Here is a 21805-nt window from a genome sequence, read left to right on the forward strand (position 1 = left end):
TACAATTGTGTTTAACTGATTGTTATCAATACGTATCTTCAAATAGAAAGACTTCGAAAATGCTACAGACAAAACACGGTGTTCGACTAGGTATTTCGGCCGCTGCTGTTTCTACTATACATAAATGACCTTCCTTTCAAATCAAAAAACAAAAAATGTTTCTTTCTGCTAATGACACAATGTTATTTTGTACTAATAAAAATTTAAGCGCAGTACAAGAATACAAAGGAAAAGTTGAAAATGTAGCCTTGTGGTGCAAAGCCAATAGAATAACAATTATTACAAAAAAATGTCAGGCAGCTAATTTTGTTCCGAAAACAAAAAAATGCGAAGTATCTCTCGGAGGAAAAAAAATGGAACATGTAGGTCATTTCAAATAATTTAGCGCCTTAATAGACAATAGTTTGACTCTTCATCAGCATGTTGATACTATTTGCAAAAAAATTAGCTCGTTTTAATAGTTTAATACATCAAGCAAGGAAAGTTTTTTCGGAGCTCGTTATTTTGTATGGCATACTAGCATATGGCTGTTCAACAAAAAAGTTCTCCAAAAAGTTTGAGTAATGCAAAAACGGATATTAAGAACTGTGTTTTTTAAAAGGAAGTTCGGAGCCGTGATGCCAAGTATTTAGTGATACAAAATTAAAACCGTCTTCCAAATCTTTCTTGATCAAATACATAAAAAATCTCCACTCAGTTTTCCAAACGAAATTGAATTTTCACAAAGGAGATGCACAACAGCTCGCGAATCAAAAATTCACTTTTTACTAATAAGAACAAATGGGCTGCTTAGGTCATTCAGATAGAGGATAAAATAATTTTACATTTTTTTATCCTCAAACAAACTGGTACCTGACAATTTAAAACAGTTAAAGACAAGCGAAATTAGTAAATACAGGTATACTATTAAGAAATGTTTTCTGATAGATATATCAGATTTACATGAAATCATTTTTTCATACTTGTTAGTATATTGATCATCGTGTTTTCGGTATTGATCGTCGTGTTTTCGTTGAGCCTCAGGGCTCGTGTGCGTATTTTGTATACGTATATTTTCTCCCTTAATAGTTCTATTCAATTTAAGACGCACCCTTACAAAAACAACAAATAGTCAACTAAACGCTGCATTTCTGAAACAAACATCCAATATTCATTCCAGTTTTCTCTGTCGAACACACTAGTTACCAAATAGTGATACAAAAACAGGAACTTTAAAGTACCTTGGTCGAATTCTGAGTTTTTATACCCAAAAATCCTTTCCCAGTATCACGAGAATTCAAGTGATCTGTTCCACAGGCGGATCTAGAACTTTTATTAGGTCGACCCAATTGATTTCCGAGCTCTCTCCAAATACTAAAAGACATTGTTTTTGCCCGAATTTTTTGTGCCGCAGGCAAAACATTGAAAAAAAACAGGCCATAAAAAACGTTTTTCGGACATTTTTGGTCGCGCAATTTTGATCCCGCAATTTTGGTCACACTTTTTGGTCACGCGATTTTTTAGTCAAAGCTTTCCAAAAAGTGTCCAAAAAACGTCTTTTTTGGACACTTTTTGGATTTTGGAAAACTTTGACCAAACAATCGCGTTGCGATTTTGCAACCGGATATCCTTGTTTGTTTTGTTTGCAGCGTATGCGGATGGGACCGTGCGACTAGTGCAGACTTCTGCCACTGGCAACTCTGACTCCGGGGGGAGAGTAGAGGTGTTCTACGGGGGGCAATGGGGCACGGTTTGTGATGACTCATTCGACATCAGAGACGCACAAGTTGTGTGTCGACAAATGGGATAGTGAGTTTATTCACAACACTTAATAACTTAAAACACATAACTATTAACAATAAGAATGTGCAAAAAAAACTTCTAACGTTTGCACTTATAAATTAAATAGTTTACAGAAAGTGAGTTTTATCATTACCCGTAACATTTTCTAACAATGCCTCTGGGGGGGAGGGGGGAGTTTTAGTGGATGGTTATGTGGGGTGGCGGAGGCGGGGGTGGGGTTAGGTCTGCGGATAAATGTAGGGGGTGGGTGTAAAATTTTGGGTGTTAAAATTGAGAAAGTTTGAGTTTAAAGTGTGAGGGATATAGTTATGCTAACTTTCACGAAATGTGAGTAAGTTTATTAATCGATTAGGCTGTTAATATAAAAAAAAATGCAGCAAACTTTGCATAATTTTGAAAAAATTATAGAGATTTCATTCCATAATGGATTTTTAATGGATTATGATCAATTTAATTTTCGTTAACCCGAGTTGTTGACCTCCATAGACCAAAATACCATAAAATAAGTCTATGAAAAAATACTAATCATACAACTTTCATATATTTTGCTAAAATATTGTAATCGAACTTTCATATATTTCTCTTGTATCGTAATGAACATAAAAAGAAAAAAATTTCGTCGAAAAAAATACTTATCATACATTTTCCATATATGGAACATGTATGATCAGCATTTTTTTGATGGCGACAAAGTAATTTTGAAAAAGCTTCTAAATTTTTTTATTCAACCGCAAATCGAATTTTGTGCTCAAAGGAACATTTTATAAAAAAATTACATGCAAAATTTAATTTTTTGAGTGCATAACGTAGTCCTGGGTACACAAAAATGTGAGTGTTATCCGTTTCTCTAGATAACTTTTTCAAAAACGCTATAAGCTCCTATTTGTTTTGTATTTATGTATGCCTTGTTTATATATGCCTTGATCAATGTCTGATAATTTAAAAAATCAAGTTTTGAAAATAATCATCTTTGAAAATGTTTGCCAAATTTTAAAAATTTGATACTTTCCCGCACTGCAGTTCTATGGATAATAATCGATTATATTGTCATTTTATAGTCAGTATCTTTAAAATTACAAAAAAAAATCGATTTTAATCCATCAAAAATGGATAATAAAACTAGTATTTTTATATCAATGTAATCCATGAAAAATGGATAATATTTCTTATATTTTTATGCCAATACAATCCCTTATAATCGTTTAAAATCAATTATTATGGATTTTCGAGAGGTTAGTCATAAAATTTACAAGTTTTTCTCAAATTTTATGAGTTTTACAAGTTTTTCTCTAATGCAGTTGCTATGTATTAGGTTTCTCAAAATTTTTTACTTCATCTTTCAATTTTTATATATTTTTTCTTAGAGACCCCGTTTTCCTCCCTGTTTACACCCCCTCCCCCCTGTTTACCCCTCCGCCCTGTTTACCCCTCCCCCCCCCCCCCGGTTTACCCCCTTTTCCTCCCTGTATACACCTCCCTCAGTTTAAACCCCCCCCCCACCTCCCTGCTATTTTACCACAACCGCCAATCGCCCCCTCTTATGGGGGTTATTTGTTGGTAGACTTTAGGGGAAGGGGTTTATGCCCCCACACTTTACCCCTACTCATTTTACCCCTCCCCCTCCCATATTAGTTTTATCCCCCCCCCCCGTTTACTGCGTTTACTGAACGTGGGCGGTGTAAAAAATGGGGGGTGAGGGTGGAACAACTGAGTAACCTCCCTCTCCCGTCCCCGTTCAAAATGGTACACAAACTGGGGGGGGGGGGGGGTGGTTAAACTTTAGTAAATATGGATGTGGGCGTAGGGAGTGATGGGGTGGGGGTTTGGACAAATGCGGATTGGGGGCATAGTGGGAGTAGGCCGTGAGTAACGCATAAATGTTGCAAGTTTTGCAAATGATTTTGCAAAAAAATGTTAAAATTATAATCCGTCATAATCAATTATAAAGGATTTTAAATGGATTATAATACATTATAATGGATTTTGATGGATTGTGCTTTTATGAAAATAATCGATTATAATGACAAAATTTTAGACAACAGTTTTCCATTATAGTCGATTTTTATCCATGGAACTCCGGTGCGGGTTCAGTGTATGACTTGTGTGAGAAAAGTCTTCTACAATTCAGGTCGTTTTCAATGTACTGCAATTCGATCAAACCTTTGGTGACTCTAATTTTGAGTAAACCATGGTTTTTGTTGTTTGCGTTCGTTCACAAACACATCCCAAACTTTTTAAGAAATTAAATTATGTAAGTTATACAATTTCCATGAATGAAAAATCACTAATCATAGAACTTTCATGCAATTTTTTGTACTTAGGGACTTGCATGAAAAGTGTATGTTTAACATTTTTCCATAAATGAAATTTTTATGACTAGCATTTTTGGTCAACCCGGGAAAATAATGGTTTATAATGGATTTTAATCAATTGTGTGGTCCCAAAGTGTAATTACAATCGATTATAATGGCAACAGTTTTGACCACGAAAATTGATTATAACAGATTTTTATTCATCGAACCTCACTTCGTGTGATAGAGCAGACTCGTATATCGCAGGAAACACCAGTGATGAGGATATCAATTATGAACAAACATGCTCCAACAGTTGTCATGTGTCGATCTCTCTTCAAGTGCTGCTTTAAAGAGCTCTAAAACTTCATCGGTTTTTATTGAACAGTTTCGCCGGTCCAACCGATCATCAGCAGTAGCAGAGCGCACGAACTTGAACAAACTCAAGTCACAAAGGTTTTATGCATCAGCCATTTTGCTGCGTTAAATATGATCACAGTAGGATGATAGGTAGGCCGACATTACCAATTGCTTTTGTTCCAGTCAAAGAAGCGTGCCAGATTTTCCTAAATTTTTCCGGTGAAAGACGGAAATTACTGCTTGCCCGGTGTTACAACCCAACAAAAAATGCTTATCATACAATTTCATATATGGAGTCTATGGAAAAATGCTTATCATACAGTTTTCATTGAAAAAAATGGTATGACAAGCTTTTTTTTCATCCGAAAATTTTTGTATCTTACATCTGTTTTAAACTCATACAAAACAACTTGGTGTCGACTTTGGCATCAAAAAAAGTTTTTTCGAAGAGAAAAATGCTTATCATACAATGAATTATATGAAATAGAAAAAAAAACACAACTTCGAGGTAATTTTTTTTCCTTTTTTGGTTGATATCTAGCTTTTGTGCTCGAATATACATTTTATTCAAACGTTTTTTTAAAAACACAATTGATTTTTTTGTTTGCAGATGCAAGGATATACATAAATTTGTAATTAAACAGACCTCTTTTCGCAACCAATGAAATTTTCTAAATGAAACTTTCTAGCTGTATACGAAAAATTACGCTTTTTGTGTATATTTCTGCGTGAAAATGTTAACCTTAACTTGTATGGCTGATTTTTATTTCTAGGCAGCGACAAAGCCACTAAATTTTAGAAGAGAAGTTTCTTCAATAGTCTTTTCTGGCTTGCCTCGTGCGCTATAAAACAGTTGAAAGTGAAAAAAACAGAGTTTTTTTTTTAATGGAGGTTTACATTATTGATTTGAAAAAATTGAATAACTACAATCTTTTAGTTCAATTTTACAGCTGTTTTTTTCGCTATCTGTTCTGAATTGAAATCAGAAACACAATTCTTAAATTTTTACCATATGCCAGCTTGAAGTTATGTGTTTGCTCGGTTCATAAAATATCACCAAAGCAAACATTACGGCATATGTTGTCTCTTTCTGATTGGTTTAACCAACAGATGGAATGTTGAAAATATAAGCCAAGCGAAAATATACCAAAACATACCGATTTCTATAACCATAACCATCACCATCACTATCATGTTCTATACTTGATGTGTGTCTCCTATATTTGAAATAATAAACTTATTTACGAGTGAAAGAAACTTTGTCTGTTGAATAAGAATAGGAAAGTCTTAGCAACATTCAGAAAGACCCCTTATTCTAACTAGCTGCGATTTGGTCGATCGCCATAAGTTAAATCGAGTTAGTTTGGAATAATTCTCGTTTTAACAAAGTTGAAAACTGCAGCTATATTTTTACTCTCACATTTCAGTGAACAGGGTGCCCTGTACTTCACAACTGTGGGTGGGAGTGACCCTGGGTCGGGGGTGGTAATGATGGACAATGTGAATTGTGGGGGAGCGGAGAGTAGGATAGGGGAGTGTGTGTTCAACGGGTGGACCGAATCCAACTGTTTCCACTCGGAAGATGTCGGAGTCGTCTGCCGAGACAGCAGTAAGTGTTAAGCTTTTGCATTATAATTAGGTAAGAAATACGTAATAATTACGTAATTGCTGTTAAAATACGTACAAGGCCTTCTCGTATTATTTTATTTCTTGTAGTTTTCATGTTTTTCTTCTCAAGGACTCTTATGAATAATCTGCACACCTACTTCATTCAATTCTGTATCCGATGAAGTTCATGTCAAGGTTGGATCGATAATTTTCTCGTGGAGTTAGAGAGAATATTTTAATTTGTGATTAATAAAGCAAAAGTGTTTGTTTTGGGCAGTTTTGGAAAGTTGCAACCAAAATTTCGCGCTTTTTTGTCGCGCTATCTTCCTTTAAATTAGTAATTATTTTTCCAGCTCTTTTTAGAAATTTAGTCGTTTGGCCGAAATTGGCTGTCGTAATTTGGTACCAAAAATGAAACCTTTGAGTGGCGAGGAGATCGAACCCCCCTAATTTGCTTCTGTTTTAAATAATATACTTTTTTCATGTATCTACTTGAAATACCTATATATACTCACATGCTTGAGGAAAAGTTTCAAAACTTATTGGTAAATTATGATCTTATCCGTAGCAAACAATGGGCATCCGTTAATCGAAATAACCACGTTGTCGACTCTCGTAGAAAAAAATGTAGCGGGGTCGCTCTTCGCATTGTGGGGACTTGGAGGAAAAAACATACAATGAGTCCGATACAAGTTTTGATACAATTTTGGATGTCAGTTATCCAAAAATGATATAACTTTTGATGTCAGTTGTTCAAAAGTGACCTTTAGTTTTTTCTTTCAGGTCAGCCCACCCTCCAAATCTGCCTTCCCGAGTCCAATCCAGATCTTCGAAGAATCAATTGCGCTACCGAAAACTTCGAAGACCAAGAAGACCTCTTGATATTTCCCGTGTTCACGCGGTACGGTTTCTTCCAGGGCAGTTCATGTACCAATGAAACAGTTCTCAACTGCGAATCTAATTCAGTATCAGCAGACGTGTATGCTCAGTGTTACGCCAAATCTCAATGCATCATCAACACAAGTGGCTTCCGGGAACCCTGTAGTCACGTGACACCAAAGTTGCCGCGTACTGTGGAAGTTGTTTACAACTGCACTCGTTAGTATACGTTCTCAATAAAAAAGACGTCAAAACTTGAATTGCTTAAACATACGAAAACAGCTGGTTGCTGTGCAAAATAATACATACGATTCTCACAAACGGCCATTTTCCCTTCATAAAAAAGGCAGAAAATTAAATCGAATTATCGGTTTATAGAAGATATATAGCTTACTAACTTACTCGGGGGGCCGACAACGCGATACTTGGTATACTAAAGAAGGAGCAGCAACTATTCGCAGAGCACAACTAGTTATATCAAGCGATAATAAGTAGTTGAAATTTTACCCAAGTAGCATGGCGGTGTGCGGGCTTCGATTGCGGACATCAGCGCTCTGCACCGATAACCAGCAGGCCTTTTTTACGAACAGCTCATGTCTAGGTACTGATTAGTACGCAGCACGTATCAGTCGAGCTGCAGAGTACCAATTGAAGTCTACTACCTGTCACCTGGTCCTAATTAACGTCGATTTCGTTGATGTTACAACCATTTAAAAAATTGGGAGGAAAATTGTATTCGGGTGTGTTTTTTTTCTAGGCAAAATCAGGTACTATATTATAGTCATTGAAGTGTGACCGGAATGTGATCTACAGTCATCGACACTAGAAAGCTTTTTGAATTTTTTCTGTCGTTCGAATCACAGCTGAAAGTGCTTTAAAATGAAAGTCTGAAAGCAGTAGAAAAACATTGCAAACACTTTTTTTCGCGGACTGCTATGGTTTCATTAAGAATTAATTAGAAAATCAGCTTTTTAAGAACAATTATCATAAAAATTAATTCGAAATCAAAAAAAGACTATCTGAAAAGAGAATATTCATTGAAAACAGGAATCTTTTATTTCATCCCCTCACCTCGCATATGCAGAAGTTTATGGTGTAACGAGGGGTTTTAAAAGGTTAGGAGTAAAAGCCAAATATGTTTTCCATACTAGTTATTTCACAGCATGTCAATTTTTATACCAATCTGACAACGTGAAAAAAAACCTCTGTAAAACGTTGCAAGAGTGGACCCAGGTTGAGCTCATATTAAAAATTAGCGACAAAAAGTGAAAAAAAACAACGATCGACATCGATGAATTATTGATGTTCATTGCCACGATAGAAAAAATTTTTCAATAAATTATCCCTAATTTGGCTAATTTTCAGCGATGAAACATCTATAAAAAAAACCTATAAAAATGAGCAAAAGTAGTGACCTACCGTTGTTCGCTCAGGCAACCACCAGCTTTGTAGATATATGTGCTACCTTTGCGCCATCAAGCCTTAGATAAAGTCAGTCAAGTTAAAGGGCTGATCAAATAAAACTATTATTTCCAAGCTACTAGAATGAATTAAAATTTCTCAAGTTTTAACGATGATTTTTTAAGGAATCATTACTGAAATAGCTTTGAAATATCGCAGTTTTAGCTATGCAAAAAACTCTGAAATATACATGAATCAGCGCTGGAAAATAGCGATCACTGAGATACTACAGAAAAAGCGATATTTAACGGTGGGAATTCAACCCGGCGAAAAAGGAAAACATCCACAACAGATCTTGTAATGTTGAAAACTTTATTGCTCAATTGGTCAAAAACATCCCTCATGGCGTAAAAAAATGGAACTGCTGAATTTTTACTGTGTGCTTTTATACAATAAGGATAGCTGTTTTTTATTTTTTTTCAATTAGTGTCGTTTTGAATGCGTGCTGTGATTCAAAAGCTATACAAACGCGTAAAACTTAGTGAATAATCGAGAAAATTTGTCTTTAAGAAATGAATGACAAACAAAAATTAAAAACATAATTTTTGTTCTAATTTTTTTTACAATAATTTTCAATGTATTTTTTTAAAAAACCTTTTTGCTAAATTAAACATCTGAAAAATTGTCGTAGTAAAATTGGGTTTTTGTAAGCTTTGTAGTAGTTTTCTAAGCTTTGGAGAATTTTTCAAGTTCGTTTGAATCACGACTAAAAGAGCTTCAAATTGGTATTCGACCTAATCCGATGATTATTTGCGGTTCCTGTTTTTACGTGGAAAACAAAAAAAGGAAAAAGCTAAAACTTGCAAATACAAAGTTCCTCCCTGATTTCAATGGACGGAACAAAAAATCTGGTTTAATTTTGGCCGATTCTACCAAAGTAAAAGTGCAACTGTTTGACAAAAAACCATGTTTTGAGCAAATCGGCTTTCAATGACTATGTTTCGACCAAAAAAACTTGCTCAGAGTCTGTACAGTTAGTTAATGCAGTTTCGAAAACATTATCGAGAAGGGAAAATATTTGAATCATTTTGAATATGTTTTTCAGCATGGATGTCTCATACAAAAATTGTAAAAAAACTCTGTAAAAAAATTAGAAAAAAATATGAGACACCTGAAAACGGGCCTTGTTGGCTTAATGGTGTTCTCCCAAACGATTCTAATTTGTATTTATAAATTTTTATAAATAACTTTGTAACTAGATATCGTTTGGAAACAATTTATTATTATTATTAGTATTTTAATCCAATTTTTTAAAATTGAATTTGTTATTTTTGACCTTTTCGTTTCTGAGACTTTCTTATAAGATCACGTGCAGCCATTTCTTTGCATTCGGCCATACCCTGACCTTTCAGTTGAAACTCAAGTCGAGCACTTAGTCTCTAGTTGTGAGCTTAAGTTAATTAAGTGAACTGAAAATAAGCAGAAGAAGAATAAAAGAACCCAGAATAAAATAGCTTGCAGTGACAGTAGATTTGATTTCAGGTCCATTTTGTCCTTCGCCTTTTGTGAGGGATGGGGATAGATGCTACTCCTTTGGACTCTTCGGACCTTGGGCTTTTCCTGGACTATACAAAAGGGCATCCGAGGCATTCTGTGCACAGCAGATGCCAAACTCCACTCTAGTCCAGGTTCCGGATACCGAGTTCGGCCACAATACAATAGTAAGAACATAGTTCTGTTGCTTACACTTACGATTATCGAGCGTTATCAAACCGGAACGTATACTTTTTTTTACAGTTTGACAACTTGTTTATCAAAATTGGACTTCGCCTTCTACTACTAGGTGACTTTTATATGACGAGTTCTGTAAATGGCAAATTGGTATAATGGAATGCAAGTTGTTGGTTTTTGGTGATCAAAAGGAAGTTTGAATGGACGATATTTCAAAAAAATTCATTGCATATTATATAATAAATAATATTGACCAGCATGTTTCCGTAAATAATGTAATTGTACGATGAGCATTTTTTCGAGATCAACCCTGGAACTTATATTAGTGTATGTGTAAATTGTTACATATTAAATTAATCCCATGTTCTAATTTTATCACAAATATTTTACAATTTAGAAAGTATGTCCTTTTTTAGGATAAAATCTTGAGTTGGATGGAGTCGCTTGGCAATAGGTCGACATATGTGCATGACTTATCGCTTGATGAGGGGCAGTGTTCCTTTTTGTCGTTCGGGGAATCCACTGTTGTTCCCTGTGAATCCTCGCAATCTTCCGACCCCCCACCGTCTGCCAGCGCTGTCGTGTGCGAACTAAACGTCTTCTCCAGTTGGTTATTTAACCTTTTCATAAGTTCAAAGATAGTAGATAGTATTTCAGCAAAAATCAAAAATTCCTGATGTTTCCTCAAGTGTAACTTTGAAGCTAATATTGAAAGTAATTAAATTTGAAATTACTTAACTGCAAACGATATCACCAACCCTTGGCTATTGTTCAGTTTTTTACGCCATCCCTTAGTCCAGTCTGAAATTGCCTAAAATATGTTCTTTTATAATAATTCATTGCAGCTAAAGTTGATTTAAATTGAGTTTTGGAGCTGTATTTCAGCAAGAATTAAAGGGCCCCGCCCAGATTTGATGAATTTTCATCGACCGCCCCAGATAAAATACACCCAAGCAAGATTTAATTCTTGAAACATTTTTTTACTTGTCCGAAAAAAGTAAATTCAAAGATGATTCACAATTTTTGCTAGTATCTCTAATTTTTAGCTCCAACTGAACTAAATTAACTGAGAATTAAAACTGGCAGTAGCTGACATATTTGATCTGTTTTTAGTCATGAGCAGCACTGACTCCTGGTCCGAATGGAGTCCCTGGTCCAGCTGCCAATCAAACTGTTCCGGACAAGGTCTCCGGTCACGAGAAAGGGAATGCATCAGGTAAACTTGATATACTTCTCACAAGAACCTCAAAAGAACCTCCAAATTTCATTTTGATCTAATTTCCTTTTCTGTTCGACCTGTTTGAGCGTTAAAAACGAAATGATTTTCACTTGTATAGTTTCTGACGATTTTTTTTCAGCAAAAGTCTTAAAGTTTGATTTCGTCAGCTATTCGTTTTGGATTCCTCAAAATTTAGTGGAATACGCAAATGTAAGTGGAAATATAAGCGAATTCCGCAAACTGAGAGTGGATTCTAAACTGTGTTTGTTACTGAACTTGCATATGAACAATTAAAAGCTACAGCTGGAAGTTTTAACTATAGCAATTCGGGAATTGATAGCAAGGATTTAACCATTATCATCGGAATCCACAAACAAATCTTAAGTGGATGTCACGCTTTTCTGTTTTGGATACATATCCCAGCAAAAAAATTTCGAGATCATAGATTTGGAAACACAACACCGAATAGAATCATTATTTGAAGTTAATGGGTTGACAGTGTTTGGAAATACAACGGAAAGCATTTCACCGAATTAGGTCTGTATTTGGGACTCCATCCATCACAAATACTGATCTAGTTGGTGGAGAGTAAATTCAAATTATAAGGGCAGTGTTTGGGATCAGATGATAAAGTGAAGTCAAATCATGAGAGCAGTATTTGAGATGGGTCCATAGTCAAATTAAATCATGGGGGCAGTATTTGAGATGAGATGAAAGCACACCCAGCCTATGATAGAGTGGTTACTCGTATAAGCATTTATGATAGACAGGTCCCGCATGCGTATATCATGTAATAGTTTGATAACTATTTTGTTTTTAAGTTATTCATTTAAAAAAACTCGCAAAATTTATGAGTCAGAAAATTTTCAGAGTGAAAATTGTAATAATTAGATGGTTTATATCAAGAAACAGGCCACCTTCAACTTGTTTTACGCTTTATTGTCCATAATTGGCCTAATTTACTTCAATCAAAACCCAATTTTGGTGTTTTTTTCTAATTATTCACCTCAAAAAACTATGAGAAGGCAGGTTCCAGGAAAAACGAATAAAAAAATTGGTTTGAAAGTATGATGCGACTGAATCTTTCTGAATGGCTAACTCACAATTTATTAAACAATTTCAGAGTTTTAATTGTTTTATTCTCAAGGGACTTAGTCATTTTAAATGGACCACTCTATCAAAGTATTTCCATTTTTTGTGGAGAGGACAAATTATAACAGCGAATGTCCTTTAAAGTGATATATATGTGTGAAAAATTAAAGTTGGAGAAATCGAAAAATAAAATGTGTATTAATTAAAAAACATTTCTGCCTTAAAAACACCATAACGCAAGCAATACTGAATGAACGCTATGATATGTTCAATCAGATTGATTCCGTGTCTTTTCAGTTGGGCATACAAACAGTAGTTATTATGACTAACAGGTTAGGTATCGGATGCGGCAATATTAGACAAACGCTAATTGAAGCAAACGTAATTGAGGCAACAATAATTGAGAAAACAACAAATAAAACTTAAAATTGAAAAGTAAACACTCTAGAGTAGGTCAGAGTTTCACGTTTGATGGTTGGTACGTTCCATTTTTGATGCCTGGTTTTTTTCAGTGTCCTTAAGTTTTTTTATACCTTGCTCAGTGTCCTGAAAGTATAAATGTGTTACATATGAAAGTTTGCTTTTTCTACATGGCTCAAGTAGTCATATAATTGGCTTCAGTCATCTACAAATTGGTTATGTCACACTTATAGTTGAAATGATATAGGGTTGCAAAAATTTAGTCAAAAATCAAAATTTGAACTTTTTCTTTAACTTTTTACTCACTCCTTGAATATTTTAATTTCATGGTCTAGAAAAGTATTTTCTATATCTCTAGATATATGGAGTACTGAGTCATCATGATTGCTCTTCGTCCAAATATGTTTCTGGCTAGTGGTAGGGCATAATAATTTTTTTGAATTTTTACCTTATCTCTTTTTAAAATCAACTAGGAAGTTATCTGGATGGCGTCATGGAGCATATGGCTTCTCAATTAGATCAGACTAGCTTTTAGGTTCTCCGACAAAAAAGGATGCGTTGGCTCGATGATGAAATAACTGGAATCGAGATCGATGGAACTGAGATCGAAGTAAGGTGTTTGACATGATTTAAGATCGAAGCTGGGCGTTTGACAGGAGTTGAGATCGAAGTTAAGGGCAGGTATTGAGATTGAAAATTTGGTTTTCCAACTGGTAGCTGATCAACTTTATAATTGAGATTGAACTTGCTGGTGACCACCTAGGCACCTAGTAAGCAAAAGATATAAATTAAAACGCTACTACATTTATGCTAATAAATAAAGTGTAATCCGCAATCAAAATGCGGATTTCACTTACAGTTTGCGGGTTCCACTTACAATTTACGGATTCGGCTTACAGCTTGCGGATTCCGTTTTTATTTTGGGATTCTGCAACCGCTTGTTGTAACCATACATATGTCTCATTCTTTGTATTCGAGTTCGTTTTGTTTTTTCAGACATAATCGTGAATCACAGACGCGTCGAAAAGATAAGAACGATTTATCATATTAAAGCCCATATAATTGAATTTTGGTCCAAATTGATACAAGTGGAATTTTCTAACCCAAATCGTTTCACATTGTAATCGAATTTGATTCGTTTTTTTTCCCACATATTCGTGAATCACAGACGCGTCGTAAAGATAGGAATGATTTATCATCTTAAAGCCCATTTAATTGCTTTTGATTCAAATGGACACAATTGGAGTCTTCTAACCAAAATTGCAAGTAACTTTTTATTTGGTGGCACTTCTGCAGCAATAGCATTATATCTGTTTTTTTTTTGTATTTGCATTGTACATTTGTTTCTGGTTCCGATGACCTTCTAGCTCATGTGATGAAAAAAGTTCCCGCATTGGCAAAAACAAGATGGCAATCGATTATAATCGATTTTTATACAGATTTCTTACTAGTAAAAAGTCTATTTCAAGTAACCCAATTAAACTCTAAAATGGATAATAAAGGGATTTTATACAGTTCAGAAAAATCAATTTTATAGTCTAGAAAATGGATTTTTTTGCGGTATATAATCTGTATAGAATCTGTATAAAATCGATTATAATCGATTGTAATACATTTTCTTAAGACCCACAAAAATCTATTATTTTGTATAAAAAATTGATTTTTTAACTCTTAGTAGCAAACAGTTTGAAAACTAAGAAAAAAACAAAAATTAATTCAAACTAAACGACACAAATTCAAGAAAATCATCGATATAAACAAGATTCGATCACAAAAATATGCAATAAAATCATGAAAATCCACAATTCAAACAAAATTTTGGGCAAAAGCATATGTAACAAATGAAGAAAATGGTCAATATAAATCAGATTTCGAGCTCTATCATATGCAATTAAAATATTAAAAAACTATCAATGTAAATCAGGTATTGGGCAAAAAACAACGTATTAAATAGGGTAGAAGGTCGCTAAAATCAATATTTGAGCTCAATAAAATGCAGCAAAATATAGAAAATCATCATCGTAAATCAGATTTTGGGCAAACACATTTGTAACGATTCAAGAAAACTGCCAATATAAACCAGATTTTGAGCTCGAAATTATGCAATGAAATCATAAAAAATCATCATTGTAATTCAGACCTTAGGCAAAAACATATGTAACCAATGAAAAAAATGGTCAATATAAAACTGATTTTTTCAGATTTTTTCAAAAATTTAGAAAATCATCTATTTAAATCAGATTTCGAGCCATTTCGGACCAGTTTCACTGAAACGCTTGGGATCGTCTTACTTCTTACTGAAATGAAATGATAGTTACATGGAAAACCATCTTGTTCAGCTACCATTGTGAATCATATCAATAAAAAGCCAAGAAGAAAAATCGAAGTCATCAGATTTCAATTCTGCTGAACTGGGGGGATCGAAAATTGCAACTTCTTAAGAGAAAAAAATCGTGTCTGAGGCCTAAAAACATGGTTCACAATCGTGGCTGAACGAGACCACTACATTGTTTAGTGCAATTTAAAACAAAGGACGCGTCTCAGGGAACCTATTTCGACTCGAGAAAATATAGAAAACAAAAAAAATTAAGAAGATACTGGGGTTTTCCTTTCCATTTTTGGACAAAAATCGTTTTGTTTTTTAGTTTTTTCGATTTTATCCCCCCACAACGAACACCAACTCACAAACCAAACAATCATAATTTAGTAGAAAAAACTAAAATTCACCCATATTCTCCTTTTATCAAAAAAAACTATCAGTTTTGGTTTTATTTTGAGGGTTTTAAGCTGTTTTTATTGATTTTGGTCATTTTCATTAAAACAAGACACGTAACAATACTTTTTCTCAATTTCGATTTTTTTCTATAAAAATTTAAACGAAATTACAATGGATTTTATAGGGTTTGTAGTCTGTATAAATTGTGTATATAATCTGTATAAAATCTGTATATAATCTGTACCAAAAAAGCACTTAAAAATGATTTTGGTCACTATCGACTCGATTAAAATAAGTATAGTCAAAAAAATCCATTATTATTTGCATAAAATTAAATTAGCTTGCTGAACTGTAGATTTCACTTGCAATAATCGATTGCAATCTTAGTTTTGCCGATGCGGATTATTCTTAATCTTGTGGTCGGATTCAATTCCGGTATATATCAGATTTTTCATTACAGTTACCGTTGTTTTTTGCTCTTTTTTTTTCGAAAAAAATTTCCAGAACTTTTTTTTGCCCTTTTTTTTGCTTTAGTTTGCGAAGAACAATTTCGTCTGAGTGTGTAATCTTTCAATTCCTTTTCTCAGTGTTGAGAAAATAGTTTGGAATTTTTTTTCTTCGACCAATTTAGAGTGAAGAGCTGTTGAAGTTATGCGGACTATTTTTCTCAGGTACTTTCTTGACCTTCTCCAAGACGAGCAAATAACAATAAAATTAGCTAACGGTGTTCCATATCCGTTGAAGAATCTGGCTCATGATTTCAAAACATTCAATCTATTTCCAGGTGGTTATAAACATACAGCATGCCTCAAAAACCTATAAAGCTATCTCCCCCCCCCCCCTCCCCACCCCCCCCCCCCCCCCACGCCCGGTCTTGTTGGTGAGGGCTTTGGGTTTGCTCAATTGATCTATGATAACTTCTTGCACTTTAAATGTTACTTAACTTTAAGAAGCAGTTTGTGCATGGGAGAAGCAATTCAAGTGGAAAAGTGTGTCCAAAACACAGTGTGTATGATGGGTCCTGGAGTTGAAAAAGGGGGCGAAGGAGTTGTGTTCATCCGAGCGTCCAACTTCAGCGGTATAATTACCTTATTTATCAAGAGGGAAATATGTTTCCGACAATAGATCTATATGATTCTTTATCCATAATAGATCCATATGATTATCAGCCCTGTAAATTAGATTTAAAAAAAAACACACCCGGGATGACAAAAAATACTTATCATACGAATCCATACAATTTCATACAAAAAATTGTATGAAAAACACAAGATAACCAATTTCCATACAATTGATTTGTATGATAGGCATTTTTCTATTCATTGCAATTGTATGATAATGATTTTTTTTCCATTCAATGGAATGGTATGATAAAAAACTTAACGGACGAATTTTTAGATCCTATTCAGATGTTTTTATTCTGCATTGCATACAATAATTTCTAAATCTCATTATCAAAGATTTCATGTTGAGGTGAAATCATTGAAAAGAAAGAAGCTTCTGACAAAAAAAAACTTTTAGAAGAACTCGGCAATGAAAGCAAATTTCCTGCCTTGCTGTTGACTCAAAAAAGCATATTTCAAGAAAAAAGTTTCTTCTATCAAAAAATTCGGCCATCTAAGCTTTTATAGACTGAGCTGTCATTTTCAAACCCTTATAGTCAACATTGCGTAATTAGCTTCTTTTTATTTAGCAAAAAGTTTTCTAAGCATTAGGGAGGAACAAATGTCAAATTCGCAAAATTTTGGATAGTCTGAAACAATTTTTTAATTTGGTTTTTGAAAAAACGGGATTTTGTAGGAAACCTCAGCTTACAATCTTTTAAATGGAACTGCAACTAAGTCAATGCAAAAAAAATACTCGACGACTTATCAGTCCTAGAAGAAAAAGTTATTGATAATAGCTGGACTGACTGGTAGGAGAAAAAAGAGCATTTCTCAACGAAATTTTATCAAATTTCAGAAAAATGAGCTCCTCTTGAGCAGTCGGGTTGAGCTCTTGAGCTTTTGTGAAAAGTTTTTGAACAAAAAATTTGATTATGGAAAAAAAGTCTATCATACCATTTTCATAAAATGGAAACCGTATGATGAACATTTTTTGTCAAAAAAATGAAAAATGGGCCAATTTGATCTAATTTAATCAGAAAACGAATCAAGCTCATTTAAACTTACCAAAAAACTTTTTTAAAAGGGTTTCCTGAAAAAAAATTCAGTGAAAAAAATGCTTGTCAAACACTTTTCATAGATGGAAATCCTATGATAACTACTTTTTCCACAGAGCTCATGCATGGAATTGTATGATAATCATCTTTTTGTATGGAATTGTATGATAAGCATTTTTTTGTATTGAGGTCAACCCGGACATTGAAGTTTATTATTTTTTTCTCGTCAATACGAACACATTAGGGCCGTAAAGTTAGCTGCCATTAATTTCTGTATACAGCAAGAATATTTAACTAAGTTTTGCAAGTTGAAAATCTTGGATTTAGAAATTTGTGCCAATTAAAAAATTTTGGTGAGCCATTTGATTGTTTAAGGACTATCATTCGACCACAACTTGCTCATCGACACGAACAGCACGGGGTCGCTTTTCCTGCAGTTGCAAATGCACAAATTGGTTCATTATCTCATCAACACAACTGGATTCCGAAATCAAGTCGAGTATAAGAGCTCTTTCATCAATGCCGGATCACTTGAGATCACAGCTACAATACTTTACAATGATTATAACGACACATTCATGAATTTCTCTGAGTCCATCGCAACGATCTATGAACAGTACTCGTTCTCACTTACAGCAGATGCAGTTTGGCCTGCAATTGCACACGCAGACTCTCATTATTACGACTATCGTAAGATATTTCACTCCTTCTGACTCCATTAATCGTGTAAAAAAAGACAGTATACTACTTAGGAGAGGGGGTATTCTTCGAAGTATTATCAATCAGAACAGTTAGCTTTCTTTCGTTTAAGAAGTCAATGATGCCATAAAAGATTTTTAAAGTATCCCGAGTCGAGGTTTTTCACCTAATTTGAAACAAGGTTTGAGCGGTTTGAGTAGTTTTTTTAGACAATTGCGCTCGAAGTTTTGCTTCAAAAGGAGCGATTTGAGCGGTTTTTGAGCGTTTTTTTTTTAGATAAACCGCTCAAAACCGTTCAAATCTTGCGCGGTTTTTGAGCGGGATCTCGACCCGGGTATGCATCGAATTGTGACGAGGTTTTGTTCAGCATGGCTTCTCAAATTGAGAATAGAAATCTTTGATTTACAGAAAAGTGGTCTACAAAATTGAGTTTTATGAAAAAGTATTATTGGTAATTTTTTTGATGGGAATATCTTCTGACCTAATTTTCTTTAATGATAAGTTTCAGGACGGATCTAGGACTTTCTCGAGGGGGGAAGGGGGGGGGGGAGGTTTTCAATAAATTTCGACGACCTTTTTCCGAGTTCTCCTAAAGCACTATAAAGATAGATAGACCAAACTTTCTAAGTTTTTTTTGGCCCGCGCTCCCCCTCAAAGTTAGTATATATTGGCGCCCACGGCGCCTTTAGAAAAACTTTAGGGTCGGTCGGCCAAAAATGGATTTCTTAAAAAGTCCAAAGGGGGACCCTTTGGGTCGGCAGAGGGGAGGGCGTCCGCCCCCTTCCCCTAAATCCGCCCCTGATAGGGTTTTCTATTCACCTTATCTCTTCACAAAAATGAAAACTGTCTGAAAAAATCTTAATCGCAACAATTTACGTTCAGTTTAATACAGTTACTGCCCTGAAAACTCTGATGTTTTATAGCTCCCTACAGCGACAGCTACTCCTATTACTACGAGAGCAGTAAGAAAATTAATGATCCTGACCAAAGTGGCTATTTTATTTTTTCAAAAAATCTAAGTTATACCAAATGTCTTCATGGTCCAATTCTAATTCCTTAGCGCAAAGAAGGACATATTTGAGCCTGATATTTGCAGAGTACCGGAATTAACATTGCCGAATCTCCAAAGTTATAGTTATGCTGTAATGCAGCAAAACACTAGCTTTTGATTGGTTGAAACTTCGATGTATCTAAATACTTCATTACCAGTCATTGAGCAAAATAATATTTATAACTAGCCTGATTGGGTGTTTTTCTGGATTTTATAGATATCAGTTTTGGTAATTTAGATACATTTAGATACATCAAAATTTCAACCAATCAAAAGCTAGTGTTTTGCTGTATTACAGGGTGGCGTCCCTCATGCTTGAAGGACCGAATGCTTGAAATTAATTTTAGCTTACTTTCAGCCAATCAGAGTTGAGTATTCAAAATCTAAAAATAAATCGCAAAAACCTCAAAGTAAGAAAATAAATCCAGGCCATTAGTGTTAATAATGACCAATTAGATAATAAGCAGATGAATTTCAAGACTAAAAAATTCTTATGATTTTGAACTCATTAATCTTGATGATTTATCTGAATAGTAATGCGGTTGTAACCCGCAATTTGTAATATTTTTTGATTATTTTCCACTGATTTGATACATTTTCCGTTAATATTGACTTCGATATAGTGAGAAAGGCATTTAGCCAATAGAAACGCTTAGCGATTTTGATTGGTTGAAATTTTTCAAGCATTCGGTCCTTCAAGCATGAGAACCCTCCACGTATTACAGCATTGAAGAATAAAACAGTGTTCCTATAATTGAGGAGGGGGCGTTCAACCGTGCCGAAGTACAACAGTGCCGAAAAAGGCGGGAAAATTTCAGAACAGTTTACACGCATTTTCTAAAGAGCGAGAAATTACTGACGCTAATTATCAAAGAAAATCACTCCAATTTTGGCGCCAATATGTATATGTCTGTAACTGCAAATTAAACAATTATTTTGGGGCCAAAACGTCTCAATTGCAAATTTTCTCGCTCAAAATCTTAAAGTTTTACTTAAGATTGTAAACGATCGCTGTTTAATTTTTGATTGCCGAACTTAATATGTTGAAATTTAATCAAATTTTCGGCACTGTTGAACAAAGTTTTCATTTTCGGCACTGTTGTACTTCGGCACTGTTGTACTGCCCCAATTGAGGATTGTATTGAACACTAAAACTCAGCTTTCTGAAAAAACCTACTTAAAACAAGCCTAGGAGAATTCAGACAAAATTTACCGGACAAAATTTCCTAGATCAAAGAAAGTTCTCTCTTACAAACACCAATTTCGCATTTTCCTTTTGATATAAGGCTACATTATTTCTACTCCCAAAAAACAAAAACTCAACGCTTCAAATTACAACGAGAAGTACATGGAAATTATATCAGGGAGATACTTGGGTATTGATCAAATTTGATCAGACGAAAATGTAGAAAAACGATTCAATTTGGTTCTGATGGAACCCGCAACTAGTGGGTTATCTCTACAAGATCTGAAATTTGTTAGTCTTCAGATAAATTGGTTCTCAGATCTGATAGTCCTTATTGAGATCTTTCAAAATTTCAGATCTGAAATTTTGACCTGAAATGTAAATTTTCAGATCTGAAATAACCATTTAAAACAAATTTTCGGATCTGAAATATGATACGAAGAAACTTTTTCAATGAATTAATATGCAATTGAGTAAATAACTTGATTGTTATTTTCTTACTGTTTCTGCCATATATAAGTTTTTAGATTAAAAAGTGGTGAAAAACAAAACTTCCGAATCATTTAAGAAAATTTGTTTTTCAAAGTAAACTTTTTGTTAGAAGTTCTATTAAATTTTGAATTTCATGAGCTACTCATGGGTTTCCGATGTTCATCTCTTATTTGGGGAACCAGATTATAGCATCCTCCGATTAAAGATTTGCTAAGTACCTCCAAACTTAAGAACCTGAAAAAATACATGAAAACAAATAACCCCAGAGTATTAAGCAAAAACACTTTGTTTCTTTTTGACTGTCATGAATTTTTATGGAGATACCATAATGAAGAGTATGCCACAAGGAGGCTTCAAATGAGTTAAAAATTCAGTGGAAGAAATACTTGGTTGCTCCCTGATTATTTGTTGTTGGGTAGTTCTTGAAAACCTGGAAAATTTGCACAATTCTCTCAATGGCTTTCCATCAGCTGCTGGTTTCCCAAACAATTTCATGAAAAGTTCGAACAAATAAAGAGGTTGTTGTCATTACCTTCTTCTGAATTCTTTTTGTTCAACAGGAATTGAAAAGAAACAAAACAAGTCTGGTTTTACAATTTGATTAGTCAGTTTTCATGAGACAAATTGAATTGAACATGAAAATGAGAAAAAAGAATATATCTAATTTTGAAGGAATTTTTTCTAGCTTGTTATCAAATCAAGCTTTGAGGAAAACAT

General features: G+C 34.3%; 2 protein-coding genes across 3 annotated transcripts in view; both read left to right on the forward strand.

Moving 5' to 3' along the window:
- The window catches only part of LOC134851691 (putative Ras-related protein Rab-33), a 524903-nt gene that overhangs the window by 161817 nt on the left and 341281 nt on the right, over positions 1–21805 (forward strand). The gene's annotated exons all lie outside the window — the stretch shown is intronic.
- The window catches only part of LOC134851689 (uncharacterized), a 65087-nt gene that overhangs the window by 24616 nt on the left and 18666 nt on the right, over positions 1–21805 (forward strand). Inside the window, exons 11-19 of one of the 2 annotated variants that reach the window (XM_063867881.1) lie at positions 1629–1788; positions 5861–6042; positions 6825–7139; positions 9864–10042; positions 10469–10658; positions 11166–11268; positions 16450–16577; positions 18036–18350; positions 19283–19321. In XM_063867881.1, the coding sequence (XP_063723951.1) occupies positions 1629–1788; positions 5861–6042; positions 6825–7139; positions 9864–10042; positions 10469–10658; positions 11166–11268; positions 16450–16577; positions 18036–18350; positions 19283–19321 (1611 nt within the window). The remainder of the gene's footprint in view (positions 1–1628; positions 1789–5860; positions 6043–6824; positions 7140–9863; positions 10043–10468; positions 10659–11165; positions 11269–16449; positions 16578–18035; positions 18351–19282; positions 19322–21805) is intronic. The other variant, XM_063867882.1, reaches the window with a different exon arrangement.

Source organism: Symsagittifera roscoffensis, chromosome 7, assembly GCF_963678635.1.
Source record: "Symsagittifera roscoffensis chromosome 7, txSymRosc1.1, whole genome shotgun sequence".
NCBI classification, from domain to species: Eukaryota; Metazoa; Xenacoelomorpha; order Acoela; family Convolutidae; genus Symsagittifera; species Symsagittifera roscoffensis.